The 19701-nt window shown below is 36.0% G+C and overlaps 2 protein-coding genes across 13 annotated transcripts in view; both read left to right on the top strand.

Annotated features, from left to right (window-relative positions):
• LOC6578691 (pneumococcal serine-rich repeat protein) overlaps positions 1 to 19701 on the top strand; it is a 103816-nt gene that overhangs the window by 27068 nt on the left and 57047 nt on the right. For 6 of the 11 annotated variants that reach the window (XM_044010969.1, XM_044010967.1, XM_044010970.1 and 3 more), the window contains 3 exons: positions 841 to 916; positions 986 to 1115; positions 1557 to 1571. In XM_044010969.1, the coding sequence (XP_043866904.1) occupies positions 841 to 916; positions 986 to 1115; positions 1557 to 1571 (221 nt within the window). Of the gene's footprint in view, positions 1 to 840; positions 917 to 985; positions 1116 to 1556; positions 1572 to 13916; positions 14249 to 19701 lie in introns of those variants that run through there. The other 5 variants (XR_004364068.1, XR_004364067.1, XR_004364069.2 and 2 more) reach the window with 2 other exon arrangements.
• Positions 10463 to 13733, top strand: LOC6578690. 2 transcript variants are annotated; one of them, XR_006357860.1, is made up of 3 exons: positions 10463 to 10559; positions 10626 to 13242; positions 13658 to 13733. XR_006357860.1 is itself a non-coding variant. In XM_002004562.4 (2 exons), exons 1-2 carry the CDS (start codon positions 10506 to 10508, stop codon positions 10824 to 10826), a joined length of 255 nt encoding a protein of 84 aa, XP_002004598.1. In that variant the 5' UTR covers positions 10466 to 10505; the 3' UTR covers positions 10827 to 10947. The 2 variants fall into 2 exon arrangements, 1 of the variants encoding a protein (XP_002004598.1); XM_002004562.4 differs by lacking the exon at positions 13658 to 13733 and having other exon boundaries at positions 10466 to 10559; positions 10626 to 10947.

Raw genomic sequence — 19701 nt, 5'->3', positions numbered from 1 at the left:
AAAACGTGTAACGGTAGACGACGCCATGTTGTTTTTGTAGCGAAGGCGGTTAGCTGGGTTTGAGAGGGGAGCAGAGCGGAGCGGAGCAGAGTGCCATGCAGTAAGCGGGGAAATTGTGTCAGCTTTGTAATGCGGAAGTTTTTGCAAAATCCAAACGGAAATAGAGCAAATATGTTTAAGCGGCTCCTGTTGCTGTTGTTGCTGCTGCTGAGATGATATGCCAGCTGGGCGGGAGAGGGACAGGGAGGAAGGCAAGTGTGTTTAGTGAGCGTGGAAGGGTGTGATGGGTGTGTGTGTGTGTGTGTGTGTGTGTGTGTGTGTGTGTGTGTGTGTGTGTGTGTGTGTGTGTGTGTGTGTGTGTGTGTGTGTGTGTGTGTGTGTGTGTGTGTGTTGAGTAATTGATTTAGCTCGATGCTGCTATAGACGATACTCTCCCCTAATGTCATTAAAACGAATTCATTATCAGGTGTAAATACTTTATCATCTGTTTACTTATGCTTAAAACAGGAGGCGGGCTTGTGTAAGAATATATGTATATTGTACATTAAATTTTGAAGAAATTTTTAATTATATGAAATCTTGTATTATGTAATGCTTATATGATTTTATCCTACATAAACTATATTCCTACTTTCTTTCTCCTCTGTTTTTCCTTATCTCCTTATCTTTTCCTACTCCCTTATTTTCTCGCTTTCTCTCCTACCTGTTGCCTTGATCTCTGTATCTCTCTCTCTCTCTCTCTCTCTCTCTCTCTCTCTGTCACCTCATTCGCTTTCGTTTCCCTTATTATATCTCCTAAATTCTCTTTTCTAACACCTTTCTATCAATTTTCCATTTCAGACATCGTCACAAAAAACGTCATCGTCATAAAAAACCCAAAATTCTCGTGCAGGATTTGGATAATGAAGTTGTCAAGGTAAGTAACACACATATTTAGGATAGATAGCCAGATTTATAACTGTAGTATATTCCATTCCCCTCACAGGTGATCGATCCACATGATCTCTCGCAACGCGCACGCTGGACAATCATTGCAACTGCCTGCCTTTTGTTGCTGATGTGCCTAATGCTAATCGGCGTTACATTGCGAATGGCACCTATAATAGATGATATGGGTGAGTGATATATCCATAAGTATCTATATAGTTTCTCAATATTATAATGGAATACCAAATGCTTTTCACCGAGTTTCTAATCCCTTTGAATATGATCCATGCCTGCCAAGCAGTCCTCTAGTCTTAAGCAATGCAAATCTAATGGAACAAGTTTTAGGCATATTATACGAATGTTATATATATATAAATTTAGATACATATTATATATTATATATTTTGATAAACGCGAATTATTCTTCAGTTGTGCTACGTCATGTCAAACATTGTACATATGCATAAATATTTCACTTGATCTTCCATGGAGCTCGCTTACTCTTAACATATATCATCTAACTCTGCAATAAACCTGTTAAACCTAACCGAAAGTCGGTCTTATACTAACTCTATGACATATCTAATGCCGTGTGTATTGTATTTTGTTTCGTTATATTTCACTTTTAGAATCCCTAACGAAATGTAAGTACAACACATCAAGACAGATTCATTTCTATATATACATATATTTGGTAAATCAAAGTTTTGATGTTCCAGTAAAAGATTTGACTTTCAGTTAACGAATGGATTAACAGTTGTTTGCATATTAATTTTGAACTTTTGCTGGAACTATCAAAATACGAATGTTATGTTTTACAGTTAGTAACTGTTATATCGAAATATGAATGTTAGTAACTGTTATATGAATATATTATTTATAGTGTGTTTCCAATGCAAAAGCTTGTCTCATTATCGAATACCCGAACCAGGTGTTAAAGCCTTAGTTATAAACTGAGCTAGAACTGTTATATTGTTAAACATAAAAAGCTGTTATACTGTTATACTGAAAAGCTGTTAAAATGTTTACATTTATGTTATGCTGCTTACTGAGCTTTTCTCTTTGGCCTTAACCTGAGCTTTCACTGTGAGCTTTTACTCAATTTTTGCTATTGTTGTTGTTGAGCTTTCACTCCAACTCAATGGCCGCTGCTTACGCTTACATGCGTTGATGTGTGCCATTGTGTTGCATAACAGCACAGTAATAGCAACGGAACTAGGACATCGTATCACATGTTGCATTTCGAACACACTCACTCGCACACACAGAAGCTGCCATTGGGTCTGTGTGTGTGTGTGTGTGTTTGGCATAGATTTGCGTGTTGTTCGATATTTTGGTTGCTTTTTGAATTCGCATTGTTGCTGTCAGTTGTTGTTTGGGGCATGCTTGGAGCCTCCCCTGACGCCCAGTCCCCCCCGCTCCTACACCGCCTGACTCTTAGAGCTGTCAGTGAGCTATCCAGCATCAATCATAAATTATAATTCACTGACTCACACAATTTAAGCTCTGAATGGTTTCTCTACACATTTTTGTTTGACATTTTAATCCACTTGTAGTCTTTTTTTTCTGGCTTAAATATTTTATTTTATTATATGTTTTAAAAAATATAGGTAAAATGAAATTTGACTGAAATTTAATTGCTTTTTTTTCAACTATATTTTGTCTCGTATGTTATTGCTTGTATATGGCTGAAATAATATACTATAATATAATATATTCCTTTGTGACATTGTCTTAAATATATGGCATTGAATTGTTTCAATGGAAAATATTGAATATTTTATAGTTGCCATCAACTCAGGGAAATAGGCAAAGAGATATATATTTTATAAGTCTTTTCTTTCTTATTGGATATTCTGTTTTAGTTTTTTCTTTCCTTCGCTTAATATTTATAGGTAGTATTAAAATGCATGGAAGAAATTGTCTAAAACCTGACTTGATTGGATTTATTTAGATGCTTTATACTGTGTGCTTATAGTAATTTGTATACATTTTATATACTACATATTTCTCAATTTTTCGAAAAATAAGTCCACAGGATAATATTTAATATAATGGAACGAATTTATGAAAACTAAAACTGCTTTGCGCATAAAACTAGCAATATCAATAAAAATGATTGGAATAGGCAAACATAACTCACCAGTGTTGTTAAAGCTAGACAAAGGCATCACATAGAAATAGAAAGCTGGAAATGGCTAAAAATATAGCTAAACATTTATTTAAGTACCCAAATAAAATTTGCTTTAGACAGACAGAAATGGAATGGAAAATCGCAAAACGATTTCAGCTACTCAAGCGTCAGTTTTAGTGTTGATAAACGTCAGAAATGGTGTCACTAAATCAACAGTAAAAGCAGAGCAGTGTTTCATAACAGTTTGGCTTATCGGTAAAAAGCGCTCTTGGCCAGTGTTGATCAATTTCGCTAGCGCCTCGACGAAACTTAATGTGAAAAAAGTTGATTAGAAAATGGAGTCAAAATGTGAGTGCAGCGGCTGCTGCTGCTGCTGCTGCTGCTGATAAGTGAAAGAAACGCTTTATAGGTGTGGCACAATGTCAACAGGGCGTGGCAGTGCATAGAGAGCATGGGCGGACTGCGGCATAGAAGTCTGCAAGCCGCACTTAATCGGCAACCACGGTAGCCACAATGGGGTGCACCACAGCGTGACAATGCCTGGTTAAAACTAATTTGTGTGTTTGCCCCCCAGGGCTTGGCCCAGTCTTCAAGCACACACACACACACACACACACACACACACACACATACAGCTGCACGCACGAGCGCTCTTTAGGCAAAATGGCGCACGTTGGTGGTGCGGGTGGTGCTGGTGGTGCGGGTGGTGCATTGTGCTCTATGCTGCTGCTAAATGTAAAATGCAGTTATGCATTTCTTAAGTTGAATCAGCGGACAAAGCGACTGCCGGCACAAAGCAACGCGGCTGCTAAATGGGTATAGGTGTGTGTGTGTGTGTGTGTGTGTGTGTGTGTGTGTGTTCGAGTGTGGGGTGTGTGTGTGTGGGTTACTCAAAAATGCAAAGAACCCAGCTACGAAATGCTGAGAAGCTGATGACAACGCCAGCGCTTGACTTGAGCAAAGCCTGTGGCTGCTCCTGCTGCTGCTGCTGCTGCTGCTCCTGCTGGTGTGGGCGTGGCAAAGTTTTCACAGTGCACACACAATTTCCGTCCACCATATTTTCGTTGGGGCTGCTTGGCCCGCGGCTTGCGCGAGTTGTCAGTTTTTTCTTTTTTTTTTAATTTCTCGTTCTTTTTCTTCTTCTTCGTCTTTTTACTGATGGTTGGGCAACGCGTCTGGCAGTTTCGCGTTTTGTTGTTGTTTCATTTACTTGAGCGCATAAAACAAATGCACATAGTTCCGCTCGGCTATTATCCACTTGCAGCGGCACTTTGTGTGGCTTAACAATGTGCCCCGTGCTGCTTCAAATTCTGTGCTGTCTTTCGTCCTGTGCCTGGCTTAATCAACACGCTCGCTCGTCAAGCGGTGTCCTTTACTTCTATTTTGGCTGTTGTTGTTGTTGTTGTTGCTTGGACCACAAAAAGCATTCCGATTGCCCGGCCAAAGCCGCAAGTATTTCAGGACCAAATTATTTTCATAGCTTTAGCTTAAAAGCTGAAATGCCGGCGCCATCCTGCCACTCTTTCATATTGTTATTGTTGTTGTTCCAGTTGTTGTTGTTGTTGTAGCAGCAAACGCATTGCCATTGCCATTGGCCCTTGGCGCTGGCAAAGAATTAAAAATATTTACTGTATTTGCAAGTGAGCGGGCTCAGCTGCAGGGAGTGGGCTTCCATGGTCGGGGTGGGGGGCGTGGCAGCAAACAATACTAGCAAAACGAGTCAGCTTGCCTTCGCCTCGCAATCTGCATGACTTGAGCGAAGTCGTGGCCAGAGCTGAAAGCCAAAGCCAAACATTGCAGGAGACACAACGCCACAAAGAGAATGTCCTAGCCTATGTGGGTGTACGCGCTGCTGTGTGTATGCGTGTGTGTGCGAGTGTGTGTGTGTGTGTCACAGTGCCCAGCCGAAAATGCCCTGGGCTGCGGTTAGCAGCACCAACAGCCAAAGCATTCCAAACAAATATGAGCAGCATAATTTTTGTACACAAACAACAGCAAAAATAAGAAGACAAATAGCATATAGATATGTACTAAGTATATATATATATATATATAAAAGTAAATAAAAAGTCATGTTGTATATAATTTTTGCAAGTTTATATCCTGTAGGCCAAGCGAGACGCAGCTTTTCGTCAGTTTTACTCTTAATTTGTTGCCAAAGCCAAACGAAAAACAAATATCGACAGCTTAACTGTGTGTGCGTGTGGTTGTTGTGTGTGTGTGTTGGTGTGCGTGTGTGTTGGTGTGCGTGTGTGTGTGCTACCCAGCTGTTGGGATTACTTAGTTCTGTTTTTGGCTCTGGCATGGATTAAGTCCTTATGAACTTTTCATGATTAATGAGGCTTTGAAAACTTGTCATTATTTGCCAGCCAGAACAAAACTCTTCTCTCTCTATCTACGTATGTGTGTGTGTGTTTGTTTGTATGTATTCATCTACGTTTTAGGTTCATATTCGTCATTAAAATTCGTCAGTTAGGCTGCTCTTCTATTGCCGCAGCTTAACCCCTTTTTTCGATTGTTCTTAGCTGTCATTTTAGTTATTTACATTTTATAATGAGACAAACATTAATTCATTTAAAATGCCTTTGAAATTGCTTCTCCTGCCTTTCTATGCGGTTTTCACGAGCTCCATTTATAATATCTGTCAGAGCGTGTATCTAATTCAGAGCGCTGCTTGATTAGCTCTCTTAATTAGGCACTGTAGTGTGCTCACGTTTCAGTTTCTCAATTAGTCTTATGTCTTCAATGACCTTTCTATGCGATTTTCATCAGGCTACGGAAAATTTTCTAATGAGAAGCTTGTGCATCATATGAATTTGATATTTCTTTAAACTAGGGTTGTAATATGCTCTCTCTCTCTCTCTCTCTCTCTCTCTCCCCCCTTCTTCAATTATCGCCTTTCTATGCAATTTTCATAGTTTTTTAGAGCTAAATTAAATTTTTTGTTTTTAAATGTTTCACGTCATTTTTTCTGCATCTCCTTTTTGCTCTAGCTTTAATTAAAATTCGTTTCACAGCTCGTTCATTATGTGAACTAGTTGCTTTTTAAAGTGTCTGAGGTAGCTTTGGGATGTCCATTTCTTTAAGTTCATCCCAGTTTGTGGCTTGCGTGCAGCATCCGCTTTTCATACATACATATACATATATATGTATATAAACGTAATCTTCATTGCCGTTTGGTCCTTGAGGTTCTTGACTTTCGAGCTCATAGCGTTTGAATGCTCTGCAATTGGTTTTGGTTGCCTTTGCGGCTGACTTTTAATTGCGGCTGCTCTTTTGGCAAAGTGCCTGAGCGTAAAGAGCCCGGAAAAACGGGAAATGCCAAATCAAATTAGGCATATTTAAGCAGTGAATTTAGTGGGAAATGTTAGTCTCTACTCCCGAATGTCTATAATCAGTGCAGACAGTCGCAATGGACGGCCGTGGCTAATGAGTGTTTAGCCAGACCCAGAGGCGGTGCCAACAGGCTGTCAAACCATAATGAGATGAATGCGCTTCAAAAAAAAAAAAAAAAAAAACAAACAAACAAAGCATATTAGTTAGAGTTTTACAATTGGGTAGAATGGAATGCTTAATACTCACTCAGGCTTAAATTTAAATGAATAAAAGAAGGAGATTCTCTTATGATTAGTCAAGGTCTAGAAACGAGAATTTTTCTTTTAGATCTTATAATTTTTGGGCTGTTCTTGAAATAAGTTGACAACTTGCTGTTCCAGCTTTGAAGCTGAAGAATATACTAATCTAATGTTATAAAATATAATATATCAAAAATATATAATGGTTTCTCAATCTGTAGAGAAAGTTAAGAGCGATTGGGATTCTACTAAAACTGTTGAAGATAGAATTAGAATTAGAATTAGGTAGAATTAGTCATCGATTGTTAAGCAGCTAATGCATTATGAACTAGGCGTAATAATTTGAGCTAAGCATGACTGTGATTATATTTCAAATTCTGTTAATTTCACATATATATATAGGACACAGAAGCATAGTCAGCTAATCTGTAAATAGCTGACAGAAATATCCCCATAAAACCAATATACCCTCTTTGTGCACTATGCGAGCGGGCATAATAAACGTGCACAAATATTTGGTAATTATTTAGTTGCCTGGTTTTTCGATAGCGTGGCCAGAGCTCCAGCATTATATTAAGTGTGGTGAAATGAGTGTAAAACATAAAAAGTTTGAGCTCTGGTGTGAATGGAAATGACCAAAAAAAAAAGTTGGACTGGCTGCACGTTTCTGCGGGCATTCGCTGGCTCTCTCATTCCCCAAGTGAGTGTGTGAAGGGAGTGGGTAGGAGGAGGCAGAGGGACATTGGGGCGTGTCAAAAGACAAACGCCAGAGCAGCTGCGGGTCAGCTGTTGCTAGTAGCTGTTGTCTTTTTAAATGCTCATTACCAAAATAGAATCGAGCGAGAAACAAAACCAAAATGAAAAGCGTAAAACGAATAAAGCAAGAAGCAGAAAAGTTTTGATAAAAATCCTATTATAAACATAAATAAATAGAGTGCCAGCAGAGCAGGCAAATGCCAGGCCCGCACACACACAGCACACACACACAGTACACACACACACACACACATACAGGCGCACACTTTTCGTTGACTGTGCAAACATTATGAGCTCTCTGACTTGTAGGTTGATAAAGGGAAGATCTGTCAGGTGGTGGGGCGAGCGGCGGGGCGTGGCGTGGCAAAGTCAAACAATGAGGCTGGCAAGCCGTAGTCCTTAAAAGGACAAACCGACCGAAACTTCATTAGTGCCTCTCATCTAGCATCTGAACGCAGCTCAGACTCATACTCAGACTCATACTCTCATCTCCTCATCTCATTCAGTATGTACAGTGGCCCTACATGAGGACTGCAGGTCAGACAACAACTATTCACACACAAATACACTGAGCGAAAGCAGACAAATTCTAAGATGATTTTATATATTGCAATAATTAATATTTGTATGAAACTGAGGCGATTCCAGACTGAAACTGGCTTAAATTACAATTGTTTTTGGAAATGTCAGATTGCATTAATAAATAAGTCGAATTCAATGTAAAATATTTAAATTAATAAAATAAAAGAAATAATAATTATAATATATGATAAACATAAATAATGATAAATTTAAATAATAATATATATTTTTTTTAAATGGTTATGGTTATTTACTTTTATCATTATTATTATTATAAATAATATTATTATTTATTTTAATATTATCATTAGTAAAATAAATTATTTTCTTTTATTATTATAAATATTTTACACTAAATTAAAAAAAAAATTTTATTACAATTTTTTATTTAAAAAATGCACAATGTACTTTTTTTAATGCATTTTATTTTATTTTATTTTATTTTATTTTTTTTTTTACATTTAAAATGTAAAAAAATTTATATAAATATTATAAATTAAAAGAGTTTTTAAAAAAGTTTTAAGTATTAATCTTGGCTTATTTCTACTAATTTATTTATTCAATATTTAAATATAGCTGTCAAGTTAATACCATGAAATATTCACTGTAGCTCTTTTTACTAACTATACATAAATCTATTTTATTATACATCAGCTAGCTTGAATATCTGCAAGAACTAACCAATTGGTTTCTCGCAGTGCAGCAAACACGTGCTCCTTCGCTTTCTTCCACCTAGGAATTTTAAATGAGATAGTTGTTTTTTAGTAGTTTTACGCTCAGCGGCTTTCAGTCGCTCCGTTGTTACCATTTCATTGGCTGGCATTGCCCTGCGGTTTATTATGCGAACGGTCGACTCTAGGCATATATTCAATATTCATATTTCTAAGCGAAAAAGGAAAATTTATTACCTTAAAAGAAAAAGCCCAACACACACACACACACACACACACACACACACACAAACGCAGACATACACACATGATTGCCGCATTGAGTGGAAGGGATGCCTGTCTCAGTGTGTGTGTGCCTAGTTGTGGTCCATGTGGGCGTGGCACATGTCGCTGTCGCGCTACCTTTTGTTGCCAATCGCAAACTAGAAAATTGTTTGTTTTGGCTGCAAATAGGAAAAAAAAACGAAGAAAATTTAATCTCAAATTGAAGGTATTTTGTGGCACTGTGGCGCCTAAGCGAAATTGCCACGGAACAGCCGCAGGTGACATTTGTGGCAAATGTCAGGTGGCAGCAAAGGCAGCCAGCCCCGCCCCCCACCAATTCAATGCAAGTGGACCGTAAATGTCAGAGCGCGCCTTTAAGAAAGATGTCGTATATATCGTATATATATATCGTATATTCGTAGAGTTGCAGCACAATTTTAGAACTAATATTTGTATTTCCACAATTTATGACTCATAAATTGCGCATTTTGTGTGCGTGTGTGCGTTCATGTGTGTGAGTGTGTCTGACTTGTTTTTTACTTCCCCTATGGGTTGTTAGCACAAATTTATGAGCTTGTCGCTCTAAAAATTATGCTAAAAAATTATTTACTGTTAGAAAAAAACAAGTTTTGCATTTTTACTTTGTTTTCTTCTTTCCATACAAAAGTTCTTGACAAATATAAGATGGCCAAAATAGAGCAAATTGTGTGAAAAAATTCAAAATAATTAGCTAGCAAGTGAAATTATTTGAAATAAATATAAAATAAAATAAATAGAATAAAAATAAAATAAAAAATAATTTTCTTCACAGAAATTCTTGTTTGTTAACAAAAAAAAAAAAAAAAAAAAAAAAAAAAATAAATAAATAAATAAATAAATAAAATAAAAACAAAGATAAAATTTTTTTTAAATATTTTCAAGCAATTTTATTTTATTTCTTTTTGGCAAAGACAACCAAAAAATTTGAAAAGAAATATATATACTCTAAGAATTTAAATATTTTAATAATAATTTATTTAATTTTTTTTAAGTAAGAAAAAATTAATATAAATATTAAAATAATATTAAATCAATAATAATATTTCTGTATATTTCTAAGACTACCCTCGCAAAATTCTAAAACAATTCTCAAAGTAGATTTTCAGATTTGTACAAGTAATTTGTTTATTTGCAAAGGGCAATTATTTTTATAAACTATATCTCGATGATTTGTCACAAAAAACAAAGTAAATTATTTTTCGCTTTTGAATGGTTTACGCTCAAATTGTTTTCATAGTTCTTTCATATGTAATTTTTATCTGCCATTCAGACTTTGACTTTGAAAGATTATTATTAAATGCTGCATTTGGAAATAATTATTGCAATTTCACGTTTGTCCAAGAATTAATTGGCTTGTGCCCTGGCACACAGATTATGCACTTTGTGCAGCTGACGTGCTATTTGGTAATTAAAAGCGAAATTTTAAATCAATTAGGTTGAACAAAATGTGCTCACTCTGATTGTTCACTGGAGATAATTCAGCTGCTCGTAGCTACGGTATAAAAAGGCAATGCAAATGCAGTGAGAAATCAGTTACAAAATCAAATCAAAACCAAAATGAAGCAGTTCGCATTATTCGCTGTTTTCTTTCTGATGCTGGCCGTTGCTTTGGTGAGTGGGCGGCTAGAAAATTGAAATTATGTGCTCTATAAAATTTGTTTTGCTTCCGCTTTATAGGCTGCGATGCCGCAAATGCCGCAGATGCCACAAATGCCGTCTAAGCATTTTGGCCAGATTATGAACTCTGGCTTTCTTAAACAAAATGCCGGACAGCATGGTCAACAGGGCCCGGGACAGGAACACGGACACGGACAGGGACACGGACATGGTCCACCACCGCAAGATGGCCAGAATGGCGGGGACCAAGATAAGAACTGAGTATTAATTGATTGTTAAACGGCTGTAAATGGATTACTGAAATGACGTCTCGTTTGAATAGTTGTAGTTGCTTGGGTGCTCAAGAGTTTAAATAAAAGTTATTGCATGTGTATAAATGTTATTAAGGTTTTTTAGCTCTCTTTCAATCTAAGCTATGAAGTTAAAATATGTTTTTAGGAAAGTTGAATTAGAGTTAACATATGTTATCATGGGAACTTCAATGCGTAACCTAACCTTTGACAACTCTTCCAATCATATTATGGCCTAACAGTGCTCTGTTATGTTAAGCCAACATTTATTACTGCTTTATTCTGTTAAACTTCTCATATTATGGCCTAACAGTTCTATGTTATGTTAAGCCATTCATTACTGCCTACTTCTGTTAAATTGCTTTGCATTGATGTTAAAGTTATGTTTGAAGGAATAGAGAGCTTGAGCTCTTCTCTATATATTAGCATATATTTTCATAACATATAAGAGTATATACATATATGAATTACTTTACAGTTACTTAACAGTCAGTGAATATCTTTGTTAACATTGTTACATAACATTGTCATGTTTTTGTTAAGTTTTCTACCTGTCTCTGTAACTTTACAGCACTGAACTTAACATTCAATTGAACTTTAATAAATATTACAATTTCCCGTAAAGTTTTTAGCCAAGATTCTGTTAACAGTTCGGTAAACTTTTTAAACAGAAAGTTAAGAAAACTGATATAAAATTTGAGTGGCAACAGAAGTAAAATAATCAATGCAGCAAAATGTTTCAATAAGCAACAATTTAAAAGGTGGTCCAAACTTTAAATGTTTACAAAAGTGTGGGCGGGAGAGAGAGGGAGGAAGCGAGGGCGAACGTGGGAAAGAAAATAAAAAACTTTTAACCTGAGAACAAGTTTTTTATGTGCTCGAACCGCAGCTTAAAAGTAACCAAAAAACTTTGAGTTAAATACCAATCTGCATATGCAGCATGTACATACTCATATAGCTAATATACTCTACTCGCATACACACACATTGTATATACATATACATATACATATATAAATCTGTATTTATATCTTGTTCTTCGTGTGGCAGACAAGCGAACTCGGACTTTTTCCAGTTGGCAAACTTTATTAATAAAATGCACAAAGTGAACGAATTATGAGCATCAAATACATAAATATAGTCAAACTCTCTCCCTCTTACAATGCCGTAGGCTCATTCTTTTGCCAAACTAGACTTTATAGCTGTTTCAGTTGGGGGGCGTGTGGCGTGTGGGCACAAATTCTAGCTGCAGTTCTGTGACTTATTTCATTTAACAAATTGCCGAGTGCTTATTACCAAAAACAGGATAAAAAAAAAAAAGTACAAAGTATTTTTCCTTTTGCCTGTGAGCGCTTTATAATTGCATTTACCGTGTCTCAAGTCTGGCTGACACGCCTCCCGCCCTCGGTGTGTGTGTGCATTACTCTAATTTCCGAGCTTATGCAGCTAGGGCAGGCGCTCATGTGTGAATGCACCTGAGAACAGCTATATCCAAAAAGTTTCAACTAACACACACACACACACCTATACGTGTCTCTCTTCGATAACCGAATGCTTGATGAAAAACTTACGGCAGCAAAGGTAAAAAAAAAAAAAAAGAAAGAATATCGAAGAAATTTTCTGAATAATGATTCCTTCAGCCATATCCAATAACCATATCGAGGCAGCTCGACGTATCATCAACATACACATGTATGCATAATTTCCGTTATGCGTGGTTGCGGGCGGCGTGCAGGGCGGCGGGCGTGGCCAGTCACATTAGCAGCGAGCGTATAAACAAATGCAAGCTGGCAGCGCATTGAGTGAAAGCTCTGCTCAGATATTTTCACTCCAAGCGTGCAACACGTGACGCCACGCATTGAGCGTATAGCTGTGGCTTGTGTCGAGGCAACACCCAAGGATGCTGCGCCAGAGTCCAACATGTTGCTTGCCACAGCGAGGCGAACGAGTGAAAAGCCGAACACGAGCGAAAAAGCCAAACAAAAAAGGACGAAAAAAAAAAAAAAAAATGAAAAAGGAAATGAAGCCGAAACCCGAGCTAAACGAGCTTATACGAGGTGGCGCCTCTGCACGAGCACGACGAACTGATAAAGCCAACGGTTGCTGCCACGGCCTCTGCTGCTGCTCGCTGCTTCTGCTGCTGCTGCTGCTGCTGCTGCTGCCACAGCGTTTGGCTAAGCGTGGCAGCAGGCTCGCGCTTCGGTCAGTTGAACATTTTCCATGCTGTGATCAAGTTGTCTTTTCCTCTGAGCGCCGAGCGCTGTGAACGCCTTGGACGAGGAGCAAAATAATAAATACGCATTCGAAGGAAACTCAAGCCAAAAATCTCACGTTGCCCCAAAAGCAAATAAACAAACCAAAAATTTAATGGCCGAGCATCAAGTGCAGTGCGTTTGAATGTATGTGTGGAAATAGATGTGTGCGTGTGTGTGTGTATATGAGTGTGTGAGTCTAATTGCATGTGTGTGAAGCGTGCTTAATGGCTTGAGAAATTTGGTAGGTGTGGCAAATGCAGCTGCAACAGAGCCAAAGACCAAAAGACGCCAACAGCTAGGCAGGAAGCGAGCAATATGCCATGCCAAATGGAAACTGTGTGTTAGTGGGTGTGTGTGGGAGTGTGAGTGTAAGAGAATGTGTGTGTGTGGCAATTGTTAAGGCAACTTTGGCTAACTGCAACAATCGAGTTGCTAAATTGTTGCTAATTGCTGAGGGGTTTGGTTCTGAGTGCCTGTCCAACAGTTTCATATACACATATATAATATAACTATTCTATATGTGTGTGTATATAAATTACATTTACAGCTCAACGGCAAACAATTTGTGAAACGACGGACTGACTTACATGCATTTTATTAGTACATAATATCAAAACCAAAAACAAAAAAAAAAATAATTAAAATCAATTCAATTGAACTTAAAATAAAAATGAAGTAACAAAAACACCAAAAATCAAACATTTTTGTAACTTAATTACAACATAAAAAATCAAATAAATAAACACACGCAAAATAAAGAGAAGCAGAAAATCAAATAAATTCAACGGTTTCGTCTGAACTGGAAAAATACAAAAAACAACAGCAACAAACAAACAAAATTCAGAAATAAACAAATAACGCAACAAAAAAATTGAATTGTGAAATGAAGTGCCGAAAAAACAGCCGTTAAATTCGTAATAAAATATCAACCAGCGGCTCGAATGTAACAGCAACAGCAACTTGAATGGGCAGCATATCAAAAGGCGTCATCGACATCACACTGTTATCGAAATCGATAACAAAATAATTAACAAAAAAAGAAACAAAAAGCGAAACGAAACAAAACGTGAATTGAGTTTGCCAGGCGCAGCCAATGAAATCAACGAAGACGCACAAATCAAGCATGGAACCTAAAATTGTAATGTACAACAGTAAATATATATATATATATATACATATATATGCTATATATACACACACACGCACAGTCGTACACTCGCACACACACTCTTAACACACTCAAGAAAATTTGCACCAAGTCATGCGTCACATCACTTTTCTACAAATATTTTTTGTTTTGTTTTGTTGTTTCTTCTGTAACATTTCTTGACTTAAATATTGAACAATATAAATAGCATTTCATGCTCATTGTTACACACTCACACACACACACAGCAGATACACATACACAATTCCTATGCAAAATCATTTTTCACTTATATATATATATACGTTTTTTATTTGATTTTATTTGATTTTTTTTATTTTTTTTTTTTGCAAGTTAAAAGCTTTTTGGTCCATTGCCATTTTTAGACGCAATTTCTACTTTCATTTAACAATGAATTTTCTCCTTCGCACACACATAGCAATGCAATTTGTACATTTTGTATTCTATTTGAATTCGAATCTAACCAATATTCTCCACTCTCTACAACAATAAGTAAGTAAAGAAAAAATAAAATAAAAAGAGCTAACTTATATTCTTTTATACTATCTATCATCTAGCCATTAGCATTATTTGTGTTTCGCCAAACTGTTGCAAATTGACTCGAATTCTATTTACCTTCAATTATGCGCGTTTCATATCTCTGACTTTGATTCTTGTGGCAAATTATGCAAATATCTGTAATATCAATATATGCAAAATATATATGTATATAAATGTAAGCAGTATGCTTACAATACTGTTGATCTTATCTGTGCAAATAAACAGTTATATGCATATACAAACATATTTATATGCAATTATAACTGTGTGGAAATATGTGAGGAATGCATTATGGAAACAAGTAATTAATAAACTGTTGTAAAACCTGAATATCAAAATATATAGATGTAGAGATATTCATTATGCATTAATATATTTTCTAGCAGAATGTTAGTAACAGCTGCAGCTGTTATCTTTATCAGACATCACGATTGAGTGATAGTGTCTCTGTCTTTTAACAGTGAACAGATATAACAGAATTTTCTTAACAGCAGTCTATTTATAGCACTCCTCAGCATTATGGGCTGTAAATTAGGATTCTGTGTAAAGGATTTATATATATATATATATATAAATATAAATTATGGTATTCTCCCTCATCATTATAGGCTGAATATTTCTACTATATTAGGTTGCTAAGCCAATTGGAAATTATACAAGTGTAGAGTTAGATATAAAGTGTTTAACAGTTGGTAATTCTCTGTCTATGGCGATTCTATTTCTCTCACTCTCTCCACCTATCTATCTCTTTCTCTTTCTCTCTCTCTCTCTTTTTCTCTCTAACAGCTGCGTATATAGCAGCAACAAATCCTGTAAACTGTACTCTCTTTAACAGCTGTTGCTATAACATCACTCTATTAACATAGTGCATTGAGGCACGTGCATCCATTTCACATTTCAGCTAGTCAAATGAGAGAATTTCGCTATTAAATGTCAATTTCGTTTAAATTTGCTAATTATCCCAACTCTCTCTCACTTTTTGTCACAAATCGTTGGCATTTAGCCCATTGTATGCCGATTGTAAGCTAAGCGCTAAATATATTTACTGTCGATTTGCAGACTTGAAAAGCAAATAACGCGCATTTCACACATATCGAATTGTTTGGCATTCGTTCAATAATGGACTGTATGCTCTGCATTTTGGCTATGGTTAGGCGCAGGGGGGGCGGATAAAGCGTCCAATTGAAATACTTGACAATTAATTATGCATAGCTTACGAGCCAAATACAGCGAATATTTGCAAATAGGCGAATAGGTAAAAAATGGAGATAAAAGGCATATAACAGAAATGTAAACTGAATCCATAAACATATTTAAAAATTCATTATGTCTGCATACCAACATGATTTATGCCCATTATATAAATGTTCAATGACAAATATTTGTGATATTTCAGCTGTGCAAATTGGTTAATGATGTGCGATTCAATTAACAAATGTTTATTCACAGTAAATTGCAAATATTGTTGAAAGTAAATGCAAATTTACAGAAATACAAGCCATGGAATGTGTAAATTAAAGTGTGCGAGGAGTCGACTTATGTTAATGTATGTATGTATATAGTATAATAAATAGTCTTGGGCTTAAAAGCCTCTTTAGCTGTCTTTATACAAATTCATTTACTAAATGCAAGCAGAAAGATTTTGTTGCTAGATATAATTGATAGACATGTCAAAGTATATGTATATGCAGTGTTGCAAGTGTAGGCAGCGGGAGGCACTGAGTGGGACAGCTGCTCAGAAAATTCAATAAATTATAATTTGCTGGATAAGTTTTTATTTTAGTTCCTAGAAATTCATTTAAATTTGGGTCAATGCATCAATGAATTGAATTGTCATTCAAACTTGTTCAAGCTTGACATGACAAAATTGATAATTGAAAGAATATAAATAGTCTAATATAAACGATAATTGTGCTCTATGCTTAACTGCGAAGATTCAGATAATAATCTTTATGTTAAACTGCTTTCTTTAACTAAGTACCTTATCACTGTTCTTGGCTTTAACATAGCTCTTATTGCGAATGTTAAGTTTTATAACAGTTTAGTAACCTAGGTTAAATTCACTCAACATTCCCATCCATCAAGTAAGCTGGCATTCGCTTGCCTATATCTTCTTTAAGTTGTGAATTGATGAGTGATATAGAAATTTGAATTCTATACAAGAAAAAAATAAAAATCCGCTTTATATCGCTTTATATCATTTGTGATTTTGTGCTGTTGGAAAAGTGTTATAATGCTGAATGAATTTCCATTTCTGTCAAACATTGAATAGTCAAATGTGAAAAGATTTTGCATTGTCCATTGTCGAAGATTTCAATGCTTTAGCTTATTTCCAGCAAGATTGAAATATTTAACACAGAAATAGTTTTTAAAGCAGCTGGCTGGCACGTTGGGTTCTCTTTTTTGCTATGCATTTAACATTCGCATAGATAAGTAGATGTGTGTGCGGCATAATAATTTATATGTGCTTATATGCATATATCATGGCAGACAATAGAAAATAGCTTTCCCCTGAAAGTCGTATAACCGAAAAGGGTCTGGACTTTCTAGTTGGCAGCTCTCTGAGCACAGCTCAGCTGTTGCCAGTTCGTTGAGCAAATTTACATTTAAAATAGATTGAACCAGATATATACATACATATATATGACTACTCATATATATAAATATATACGTATAAATATGTCTTCAGCATAAATCAGTGGCTGTTGCCAATTAAGGAAACGATTTGCTGGAAAACGGGAGAAAACAACGCAATTTGGATGTTTGCCAAGTGGCTGCAATTATGCTAAGATTGTGCAGACATTCAAACTGAAGCTCCCTTAACTGATTCAACAGTCAATCACAGTTGCTGCGGGAAGGAATATAACGTGGAGTCAGTCAGCAAACGTTTTATGTATTATGTTTCTGTTGACTTTGAAGTGTGTTTCAAGTCAACTGTTTATGTTAGGAATTTTCTCTTGGAAGTCCGTTTGTAAGTTTAGTTTTTACAGTCAAGAATTTAACTCTGAATATTTTCCTAAAAATTCTTTGCTTCCAATTATTATTAAAGGTTGCGCTTTGTGCTGCAGAAGATATTACAAGTTGTAAATATTTTCCTGTACAAAATATGCGCTAGATTTTTGTTTAAGTAAAATTTCAAATATGTTCAGCCACGCCCTATTTTATGTATATATTGCTTCTATTTTCAAGTCGAACTCTGATATTCTCAAATGTTGTTTCAGCAACTGCTGTATTTTATAGTTTATTTAAGAGCAAAAACCCAAGTGGCCAACGGTTCCATTGATATTTCACTTGCAGACTTGTCAAGAAACCCTAGACTCAGCTAAAGTATATGGATGGGGGTATATTGGTTCTGTATTAATCTATGTTAGTGACAGTTGAAAATGTTTGCAAGTTTAAAAATAAAGTTGAAATGTTCTTGAATAGCTATAAAAGTCAAGTAAATGTAGCCAGAGCCTCCGGTGTCGAGCTGTAAATCTATCTATCTCTAAGTGTAAACTTTCAAAAGGCCAAAGCTGGAAATCGTGCATAAACTTTACATGGAAAGCTACATATATAGACCATTAAATATATACATATAGATATCTATGTATGCCTATATTCTTTGTATATTTATATTAGAAGCAGCCAAGTTCTTTTCTAATAATCAACAATCTCTATATAAAAATGAATATAAAAGATATTTAACAAAAATTACTTAAGCCTAAAATTTTTGGAGTCAGATCTACTCCTTTTAAAAATAACTCAAGGCAAAGCCTTCCGGGTATCTGTTATTTGGCTACACCTCTGCAGCTACTTCTAGATTGTTCAGCGTATATTCCAGGATATCTTTAAGGCGCACACTCTCAGCCCAGGCATCGCTCATTGTTTTCGTTGCAAACTTGTGCAGCCACTTCAACTTTGAGCTGCACTTGATTTATCGTTTCAATCGCTGCGCTTAAGTTGTGGTCATTTCCACTCCTGCTCAGCTCAAGTGGCTGGCAGCTATAAAATTTCCAGTCGATTAAGACCACAAATTGAATAGCTCTGTTAATTAGTCAGCTTAAGGCGCTCGATCTATGCCATGCTAAGCATATATAATGTTAAGTGTTATTGTAATTTTGCGCAATATTTATTTATGATAATTTATGCATTGAAATTATTTCGAAATTAATTAATGTAATTTCTATTTGAGAAAAAAAAACAGCAAATGTAAATGTAAAGAGGAAATAACATCTAAGGCCGCCCCAAATGCCCATTAACTCTGCCCGCCATACATTTTTAATTAGAAAAGTTTCAGTCACGGCCCCGCCCCCAGCCGTCGCAGTCTAAAAGTTGGGCGGGCGCGCGTCACATACATATAAAAATGAGTGTTTACATGCAGATACACACACACACACACACACACACACACACACACACACAGAGATTTAGGCATGTAGATATAAAATTAATCGTAGCATACTTTTATGCGTAGGTGAATCGGGCAAGTGAGACGAAGTAATTTATTTAATTTCCAACTTGATGGCAACAAGTTAAATAAACCAAAATATTAAAAAAAAAAAAGTGTAAATAACAAAGTGAAATATATGTATGTCTATATTTATATTTATATATATTAAAATTTTCAACGTATTGCCCCCAAAAATTAAACGAAGCGTAGTAACGCTTCAAGGCATCAGCCGGGCAACAGCAGCAACGGCATCATCATCAGCGCCCTTGCCACTTAGCTGGTTGGCATGCGGCCATTACTCATACGCCCTGTCGTCCAGTTTAGTTTCTCTGTGATAGCACAATGGTTGATATATGTGTTTTGTCAAGCATAAAAATGGGTTTCTGTTACATTTTTAAAGCGATTCTGTTTGTATGAGTTAAGTGTATTATATCTCGTGGAATATCATTTG

This window comes from Drosophila mojavensis, unplaced genomic scaffold, assembly GCF_018153725.1.
Source record: "Drosophila mojavensis isolate 15081-1352.22 unplaced genomic scaffold, ASM1815372v1 contig_80, whole genome shotgun sequence".
In the NCBI taxonomy this organism is placed as follows: Eukaryota; Metazoa; Arthropoda; class Insecta; order Diptera; family Drosophilidae; genus Drosophila; species Drosophila mojavensis.
Note: the sequence above shows the minus strand (reverse complement) of the source record. Positions and strands in the feature narration are given on the sequence as shown.

Coding starts and splice junctions, on each gene's coding strand:
- LOC6578690 (XM_002004562.4), top strand. CDS start 10,506: ATGAAGCAGTTCGCATTATTCGCTGTTTTCTTTCTGATGCTGGCCGTT. Junction 10,560..10,625: donor TGATGCTGGCCGTTGCTTTG/GTGAGTGGGCGG, acceptor TCCGCTTTATAG/GCTGCGATGCCGCAAATGCC.